General features: G+C 48.1%; 1 protein-coding gene across 1 annotated transcript; it reads right to left on the bottom strand.

Moving 5' to 3' along the window:
• Window positions 1-9,261, bottom strand: iqsec2b (IQ motif and Sec7 domain ArfGEF 2b). The gene is made up of 15 exons (XM_029506423.1): window positions 6,925-9,261; window positions 6,518-6,812; window positions 6,021-6,338; window positions 5,796-5,877; window positions 4,823-5,717; window positions 4,544-4,705; window positions 4,281-4,403; window positions 4,023-4,189; window positions 3,486-3,646; window positions 3,227-3,352; window positions 3,027-3,126; window positions 2,779-2,940; window positions 2,399-2,593; window positions 2,106-2,155; window positions 1-1,778 (listed from the first exon to the last, which is right to left on the bottom strand). Exons 1-15 carry the CDS (start codon window positions 6,972-6,974, stop codon window positions 597-599), a joined length of 4,068 nt encoding a protein of 1,355 aa, XP_029362283.1. The 5' UTR covers window positions 6,975-9,261; the 3' UTR covers window positions 1-596.
• Between the last annotated feature and the right edge of the window lie 231 nt (window positions 9,262-9,492).

Here is a 9,492-nt window from a genome sequence, read left to right as displayed (position 1 = left end):
TTTTTTTTTTTTTTTTTTTTTTTTGCAACTTTCTGCTGTTTTCAATGCCAAACTCCACTGGAATGCATTTGTTGGTTCAGCACTTATTTACATCCCCAATGTAAGCAGCTGCTTTCTAAATGATCTCCGTGTTTCCAGTGTCACGGTATCACATCTTGTAAATGTACATGTAAATAGTCTCATACAGACTCAACGAGACTTTAGACAATTAAAACTTAGGCAAAATACCTATAATATAGATTTAGCTTCATCTTAGATTATATGGCTATAGATTTTTTTTTTTTTTTACTTTGTGGGTGGAAATGTGAGGGATGTTATTCTCTAAGGGTGTGCATATATACGTGTGTTTTAGGTGTGCAGGTTTCAAGGATGTGTGCACATGCTGTTTATCTCTAGCTGTGCTTCTTTTTTTTCATCCACCTACATATGTGGGAAACGGAGGTGAAAGTAACAGAGACGAAGCAAACTGCGTTTCCTCTTGTCACTAGTGTTGCTGCTGTTGCTTTCTGTCCTGGCAGACTTGGTTCTCGCCCTAGCTCTGCCCACCTCCCCAGCTCTATTGTCTGACCTCTGGACCCTGTGGCCCCACGTCCTGCTCACACTACGGTACTTATCCGGTTGATAGGCTTGGATTTGGAGCTGCCCCCTGTACCTGTCGCTCCAGCCCCCGTCACCTGCGGCCCCTGCTGAGGCTGCCCGGGGTGCTGGGGGGGGTGAGGGGAGAGAGGTGTAAGAGGGGTAAGGGGGGACGAAGGGGGGGGTAAAGGGGAGTGTGGTGGGGGAGGCGGGATGGAGGAGAGAGGAGGGTACTGGGGCAGATACGGGGCGGCGGAGGCTGCGTGATGCGCATTGACGGTAGCGGATGGTAGATTGTGGGGCAACGTGCCGAATATGAAGTGTGTTTGGTGGGTGGAGTGGCTGGCTGGGTGTGGTGTGTGCACGTGTCCGGGGTGGGTTTGGGAGTGTGCGTGGGGGTGCGGGTGGGAGTGAGACAAGGTTAGTGGAGGTTTGGTACCAGGGCCGCCGCCCCCTCTGATAGAGTGTGTGGGCTGCACGTGGTACAGGGCGAACTGTGGGTTCTGGGAATGTTGGGAGAGAGGAGAAAGGGGTGGGGGACATCCCACCACCATGTTGGCGAAGCGACCCGGAAACCCATGCTGGGAGAGCTGGGAGAGATGGGCCAGCTGCGGGTGCTGGACGTGCGGTAGGCCAAGCGGTGGACGACAGGGTAGCGGGCCTCTCTGTATAGTATGAGGGGGCACACCGTGCAAAGGAGGGGCGACAGTTTGGATGTGGTAGCGATGGTGATGGTAATAAGGTGGTGGTGGCTGCACGGTGCTGGCGTGACAGTACTGTGCGTGCAGCGCCTGGATCTTGGAAGGCCCCCCCTCCAACTGGCACAGAGATGAAGGAGAGTGAGGAGGGGGCGCTCCCGTAGTCAGTGGGGGTACAGGTGCGGGGTATGGTGGCCCCGGTGGAATAAGGGGCCCTGGTGGTTTGGCGCGTTTGCTGCCAAATAGGGAGCCCAGGAAGGAGCCACTGTTGTTGTTGCTGCTCCCCCCAGGGCCGCTCCCCGCTCCTGCTCTCTCTACACTGCTGGAGACTCCCCCAACTCCTGTCCCAGCAGTGGTATGTTGCTGCCCCGGCCCACCCCCCACCCCCGTTCCGGGGCTCAGGATGGGGCGGTGAGGCCGGAAGTCTTCTGTTCCATAGCAGCCAGGAGCCACACCTGGCACTGGGTAGCGCTGGTGAGGCTGTGGGCTGCTAATGATGGATCCCTGGGAGGATAAAGTATCGTCATGGTTTCGAAGAATTGTTTGAGGATCACCCCCCACCCACCCCCGACTTACATCTGCATAAACAATAAATTATTGTATCTGGAGAAGAAAAACATGCTTGGGCAAGTATGAGTGCTCACAGCCATGCAAAGGATGTCAGTGCAGGACAGGGACATGTGGACACACGTGCATGCATGTACATGCGCACACCATCCATATGCACACTGTACACACACTGAGAGTGATTGGGAAGATAAAGCACCAGTAAGGGGAAATGTAGGTCGAAGTAAAGGCACCAAATCTACATCTAGTCTTACTGAGACTTACTTCCATGGTACTGTCCAGAGAACCAACACTGTTCCTGCGACCACGTTTCCCTGCACCGCACCAGGAAGCCAGGAAGAGTCAGGTTAGCAAAGAGTGAAAGACTGAAATGTTTGTTCACATCTTCTTCTTTTTTTGTTTTGTTTTAATAAGAACTGCATACGCTGTGTCTAAGCGAGAAAGAGGAACAGGATGTAGCAATAGAAAGAGAGAATAAAATCATTCTAGGAGCTCTGCAAGCCAAATCAAATCAGCTGAGAGGAAGCAAGTGGAATTGACAGGCTCTGTTGTCCCACCTGTCTCCGATAGGTCCCTGAGAGATGAGCTGAGCGCTGTGCGTTTCAGACCCTCGCCCACTGAGCAGTTGTCATCAAAACTTGTCCTTCCTAGGGTGCCATTCACAACATCATTCTTCACACCTACGCCACCTCCAACCACATTTCCAGTCAGCAAGCTTGGCCGCATCACACCTTTCTGTTTCTCCAGCTCCGCTGCAGATAAACACCAAGCATACGGGTGACAAGGTGCACAGAAGACTTGGCCATAAATTGATAACAGAAAGCACTTCCAGACGACAACACATCTCCTGTTCCTCATGAACAGACCCATACAGAGCAAAGATTACACCATCTTTAAGTTATAGTTCACAGGAATGGCCAGCAGATGGAGTCCTTACATTCAACTCTGTATTTCTCCATCTCTTGCACTTCAGCAATACTCTCCCTGAGGTCGCTAACAAAGCGGGTGCGGTCTTGCTGACTGGGTGCCATAAAGACGATAAGAACCTTCCTCTCCCCACCTAGCACTGCTGTGGTCAGGCGCACTCCATGAGGGTAGTCTAAGAGATGTAATCACAGTGAATGAAAACCTTAAAAAAAATAACACAAAAATTTGAGATGTGCAAAAGGACAAATGCTTTCTTACATGAATTCTGGAACATGTGCACTTGCATCTCAACCAAAGGGAAAGATTGTCTGAAACTATAAGTCACTGAGGTTTTCTTCTTCTGGAAGATTTTGGTCACCTGGTGGATAACACAGATTATATGTGTTACGTTTTTTCATTGACTTCTGGATGTAATGTATTATGAGAGCATCCTCAGAAGTGATGAGCGGGAGCCTTACCACCAGAAGGTCATTAAAGAGGAAGACCTCTCGTTGGTGTACTCCTGTCCTCTGAGGTCTGTTGGGGTCAGGCACCTCATAGAGCTGGCAGCAACACACCAGCCTACGATGGGGAAGGGACAGCACCTACACAGACAAAGACTTGAACTTTTAAACAGCTTCGTCAGCATGTCATAAATCCCTTTATGTTGTCTTACTCAGTTACAAAATAGGCTTTCAACTCCACATCCTCTTCTAATAAAAACTGTTAGGAATTCACATTTTGTCCCAGGAAACTCACAGGCTTCTTGCCCACAATGACTCTTTCCACCGCCTGCACTTGGGACACATGATCATCATTTGTCCGTAGCTCCCATTTTTGTATTCGCTGATAGATCCCAACGAGGAGGTCCCTGGGTATATCCTGACCATTGTCTACACCTTGGGTGGAGACAGGGAAAAAAGGGGGTGGGGGGGGGTTAGGAATGTATGTTTACCATAACATCTTTATATAGGTTGCAAATGATGGAGTTTATCTGGTGATAAATAAAAAAAAAAAAACGAGTGATTATAATTTTCCCACACAAAGAAGGTCATTAAAAAGGGAGCAAGACTTTCTAGAAAAAAAATTTATAAAACCACCGTAAATTCTACTTTCAAATGCAAAAAAAAAAAAAAAAAAAAATCAGCAAACACATTGATTTATGATGAAGTGCTGTAATTTCTGTTTGCAGAACCTTTTCATAAGGTAGTCATTATGAAACCAAACTGTAAACATCTGTATCCAGTGTGTGTGTGTGTTTCTGTCCAGCTGCACCTCTCAAATTCTTGATGAAATCCTCCAGTTTCATCTTCCTCTCGGCTTTGACGTTTGGACTGTACATATCTGTGTTCAGGAGGATTATGGCAAAGGCCAAGATGAAGATGGTGTCCGGGTTCTGAAACTGCCGGACCAGGGTTGGATTACAGACGCAGTACCTCTGACTGCAGGAGAGACAGAAACAACATGTTCAAACGCCTCCTTTTTTTATCCTTCAACCACAGTGGCTTCTCTCTGTAGACAAAACAGACAAACCTGAAAGCCTCTATGAGCCTCTCCACTTTCTGGGCTTCTCCCTGAACTTTAATCTGAGCCTGGAATTTCCTAAGAGCGTCATCCAGGTCCATACCTGAGAAGTCCATCTCATCCACCACACAGCTGAAACACACACAGGCCACAGGTCACAGGCAAGCCTCGCAGGTAATGTCCAAACAGGTCGTAGTTCACGATAAGGTCAATCCATTTAGTGCTGGAATAAAGTTATGTGAGCGAAAATGTGCGCATTACTTCATACTCACTCTAAAACATCTTTGTTGAACTGTTTCTGTCTGTTTCCCAGGAACTCTCCAATCATCTGCCTGCTGAGGCCCTTCCTCTCCAGGATGAAGCGAGCAATCCCGACGGGAGTGTCCGATACAAACCCTCTTTCAATCAGGTACTGGATCCCTTTTTCTGGCTTCCTGCAGTAATTGAAAGTGACGACAAACTTTCTCACAACAATTCCATTACTTTAATTGTATGGTCACCAACAAAATAGTAACTCGAAGGCACTTTTGCGTCTTGGTGCAGCCTCTTACTTGTTGAAGAGATTGAGGCCTATGCGGTACTGGCGTCTCTGCACCACATCGCTGTTGAAGGGCGGAGAGTCCCAGCTATGGCGGCTTTCTCTCTGGTAGGTTTGCTTGCCGAGGGAAGGCAGAGGTTCCCGCAGGCTGTCCTGAGATGAGGAACCGGAGCTGCAGTTGACAGTCTCGTTGGAGTTGGTTGTGGAGTTGAGTGAGTCGTTGTCTCCGTCAGAGCAGCACGGCTGCTCCAGCCCGCCGGGGGGCAGAGCTGTGGAGGAGGAGGAGGATAATGGTGTGGTGGGGGGCTGCTGCGGGGAGGAGGACGATGAAGGTGTGTCGGGGTACTGATGGTGGTGGATAGGATGGTGGTGATGGTGGTGGTGTGCCGCCACCTGGTGAGGAATGTGTGTCGGTATGGGTCTGCCTGTGGCCCGAGTCTGACCCTGGGCGGCTGCTGTGGAGGACGGCCGGGTGCCTGTGTTGGGGGAGTGTTTGAGGGTTCCCTGAGGGGAGCCAGCTCCAACCCCAGGCTCTTGCTCATAGACCAGCTGTCGGCTGAGAGAACCACGGTCTGAACGGTCACTCATATCAACTGAGCTGTCGCTGGGTGGTTCTATAGTGAGAAGAGGCAGATGGGCGCCCCTCAGACGATAGTCCCTGCACTCGGTGCACGGAGTGCTGCGCCGACTGTTACTGCTACCCCCTCCCTCGGTGTCCCTGCTGTCCTCGCGCCCTCCAACTCCACCACCAGGACCCCAGTACTCTGTATCTGTGCTGCTGGGTGCACGGTCAAGGGACAGGGGGGAGGATGGCATACCATCATCCATGTAAAGGGTGACATCGCTGTACGAGGTGGCTGTGCTGTCGCCGTGCATGCTGAGTCCTCCTCCAGCTCCCCTGGCTCTTTCTCCCAAACCTCTTTGGGAGGAAGGATTGCTGCTGCTGCTCCACACACACTCCCCAAAGTCTTCACTGATTCCCCCACCCTCCCTGCTGCCCTCCTGGGAGTCATCGCGACCCGCGCGGCAGGTGAGCGCATCATCTATTGAGTCAGCTAAGGACTTGACCTAGAGGAAACACAAAGCATGAGGGCAGTTAGTAAGACTGAATATACAGGTGCACTTTCTGCTCTTTAGCTGTTTATTTCTCCCATGTCTCTTTCTGCTTTCAGAGACTTGACAAACAAGACTTTGTGACACAACAGCGTCACCTGTTTGGAGAAGGAGTCCTCTAAGTGGGTGTAATCTCCCGGCCGGTCCGTGTCGGGGGAATGAGGAGGCCCAATGGCCACGCTGTGGGTGAAGTTGGTCTGAGTCTGTGCTTGCTGCTGGGGCTGTCGCTCATCAAAGGAATACTGCAGTCTCATGTTGGACAGGATGATGCGGCGTGTCATGCGGCTTTCTGAAGCAGAACTTCGGAGGCGCTCAAAGTTCTTGTTCATGCGGTACTGTCTGAATGCTGTCTGAATGGTCCTCGCTGCTCTGCGACTTACAAAGGAGCCACCGTACTTTCTCTCCAACATCTCCACCTGGCAAAAGGCAGGGATGAGAGAAAACAAGGAAGAACTTATATTACATATTCACCCTCTTGAGTGTTAACATTCACTACATAAATTTTGCTGATCCTGGTTTGTAGGAAATGAAACGCAAAAAACACAAACATTTGGAAAACGAATCATATGGCCAGCAGCATCTCCAGCAATGATACCTTCTTATCCTGCAGATCTGTTGAGAGCTCGTAGCTGTCCGAAAGGGCCTTGCACCTCTTGTTCTCCTCTTCCTCTTGCTTGCGGAGTGCCAGGCTCGCTGGCTGGTGGCGTGTTCGTAGCGCCCAGGCCAGGCTGGCTGAGCTGGATGCGGCCACACATGCAGGCCCCCTGCCGCCGGAGGGTGCACCGCTGCTGCTGTCAGTGTAGCGCTCGGAGCCCCGTAGGTAAGGTGCCTGGCTGAAAGTGCTGTCTTTGTGGGTGCCCGTCTCTGGACACTGGGACTCCCCTTCCACACTAAAGAAGAAACAAAGCAGAGTTGAGTGAAAATTACTCATACTTACGTCAGCTGCTTAAGCAGAGTGTCAGGAGCAAGCATGAACTGAAAACTTTGCAGATAGGGACTTACATGTAGACTTTGGATCGGCGTGGGACTAACCATCTCTTAGTAGAACTCATGATGAACTCACGCGTCTCACCAGTAAATTCTTATTGCTTCAACACAAAGAGCCTTGACTACATTCTTTGTCTATATATGCTCTGATGATCCAGTAGACTTAAAGGTCTCTGCCCTGCGTCTCCTTCCTTTAATGGGTCCAGAGGATGAGTTAATATACTACTACCTTTAGCCTCGTGATGCCTTCTCACTTTCTCATTCGTTCTTTCAGTCTTGTCTTGTTGTGTGCAGCGAGTAAAGAACATTTCAAGGAATTCGTCAGTCACTAAAACACACTCCTCCACTGCCACATTCCGGCAACGACATACTGACAGGATAGACCAGGTTGTTGAGTTAACAGCAGGCGTAAAACAGGTACCTGCAGCTCACTATGAAATATTGTAAGACAAAACATATGCAGTCTCCTCCCAGCTCCGTTCTCACACACATCACAGAGGTAATAGCAAGCGGCTAATATATGCAACCAAGTCACCAGCAGTGTTTGTCTGGATACAAAGGGACTCAATCCTAGTAGTCAGTCAGGATTCAAGTAAGTCCAGAAATCCTCCAGTGTCCGCCTGTGTGACTTTTTCCCAGACAAAATCCACAACTCAGAATGGAGTGCTCACAGAGCAGCTACAGTCACAAGCTCCTGCCTACATTTCCTGCTTGCGTTAACTGTTCCCCCTCCTGACAGCTGTGTCCCTGTCCCAAACTAAGGCAGAGAGAGCAGAGCCAGGGTCAGGGAAGCATGTGGGAGTGTAACATTCAGCTCATGAACAAGGGAAATGTTGTTGGTAAAGCATTGTATGCATGGCTCATACTTTTTGCATAGTTTAGGCTCCGTATCACTCGTCAATACTGATAAACAGGACCGAAACAGTGCCTCAATGACTCGAAGGGGTCGGCTATTTCTGTTTCCATCTCTGCTTCAGTTGTTGTTGCTCCATTGGATTGCAGTGGCTTCCTGCTTTAGTGTTCAGTTGGTCCAAACAAGGCATGAAAAAAAAAAGGCCTTTTCCGGGAACAAGGAAATAACATATAGGTATTTTAATTGGTTAGGGTTTTGATCTTGTGAGTAAAGCAACTGGAACACAAACACCATAGTCAGTTCCTATACCAAAGATGGAGGGGAAAATGTTGTACAATGCAGGCTCTCTCGGCAGGACATCCTGTGCCCTCAGCAACACATGACCCAGCTAAATTATTGTTGATTCTAACAATAACACAGAGGATAGTTCCTTTATGTTGCATAACTTGAGTCATACAAAAGCCCAGTAATAAAGAAATAAAATTCTGACATCTTCAGGGAAGCACATATCACCGCAGCTTAGCTAAGTTATGAATATGCAAAATCAAATCAAATAGGATAAATTTATATTGGAAAGGGCACAACAATAACAAACTGGACTTTGTTGAGATTTTGTTTCTGTTTTTAGTAAATCAGTTACAAGTATCAGATCTTCTATTTATTTATTATTATTTTTTTTTTTATTTATTTTATTATTTTTACAGCATCATTTATCATTCCTCCTTCTCTACTCCTTAAATAGACAAACTGATAAGAGGGAGGGGAGGGGGTTGCTTGGTGACGGTTGCTGTGGGACCTTTGTGGGCGGCGAGGCAGTTGTTAGGATGAGAAGCGTTGTTGCCATGACAATGTATTGACTGTTATCACCACTGAGGTCGGTGCTGAAGATGCTCCACAGGTTGTGAATGACAGTCTACAGAATATACATCTTGGGATGAAAACAAAATTATAACGATCCAGAAATGAGCTTCACAAATGTGCCGCTGTCTAACCTTGTTAGTGTATTAGACAGTTTAAAACTGAATTCATTATTGTACTTTTAGTGATTCTCCTCATATTGTCTTGAATAAACTATGTTGAAAAAGAAAGAGAAGCTGCTTGAAGCTGCTCCTTTTAAGGGATGGAAACTAGCCGCATGAGCCCCTCTGCACAATGCCAACAGGTAGACTTAAGCAGGGACTAGGCCGTTCTGTAACTTCCTGCCATCATCATCAGCAGGCACAAATGGCATTTTCATTCCACTGAGTCACAGAACCTGAAAACACATGCAACACGACATCAGGGAGCCATAAGCCTGGTTTGCAAAATTTAGTCTTGAAAATATATTGCTTCTTGGACTGATTTTCTCTTATAAAATTTTAATCAGTTCACACCTCATAAAGAAGGAAGAAAATCAAAATACTACTTGCAGGAGTGACATTATCTCTCTAGAGGCTCAACTGCCTCCGAACCAGAGATCAACTCTGTTGATATTGTGACAGGATCCACAGTTATATTTTATCTCCAGTCTCTAAGCAGCAATATCTGTGCAACGATCACAGATTTGAATTTCTTCCTCTGAGCACCAGGAGACAAGCTTTCACACCGAGAGAAACCTATTAGAGCTCTCTGACTCCAGTGAAATATAAAATAATTTTATTTCAGCATTGATTGATTTTTTTTCCTCCTGTCCAAGGACCCTGAAAGGCCCCACCAAGCATCAGTGGCGTATTAAACAGCACTTTCAATTG

The sequence above is a fragment of the Echeneis naucrates genome, chromosome 7, assembly GCF_900963305.1.
Source record: "Echeneis naucrates chromosome 7, fEcheNa1.1, whole genome shotgun sequence".
In the NCBI taxonomy this organism is placed as follows: Eukaryota; Metazoa; Chordata; class Actinopteri; order Carangiformes; family Echeneidae; genus Echeneis; species Echeneis naucrates.
This window is presented reverse-complemented; position numbering and strand designations above follow the sequence as displayed.

Coding starts and splice junctions, on each gene's coding strand:
- iqsec2b (XM_029506423.1), bottom strand. CDS start 6,974: ATGAGTTCTACTAAGAGATGGTTAGTCCCACGCCGATCCAAAGTCTAC. Junction 3,647..4,022: donor TTTCATCAAGAATTTGAGAG/GTGCAGCTGGAC, acceptor TCTCCACCCAAG/GTGTAGACAATGGTCAGGAT. Junction 3,353..3,485: donor TGAGTTTCCTGGGACAAAAT/GTGAATTCCTAA, acceptor TTGTCTGTGTAG/GTGCTGTCCCTTCCCCATCG.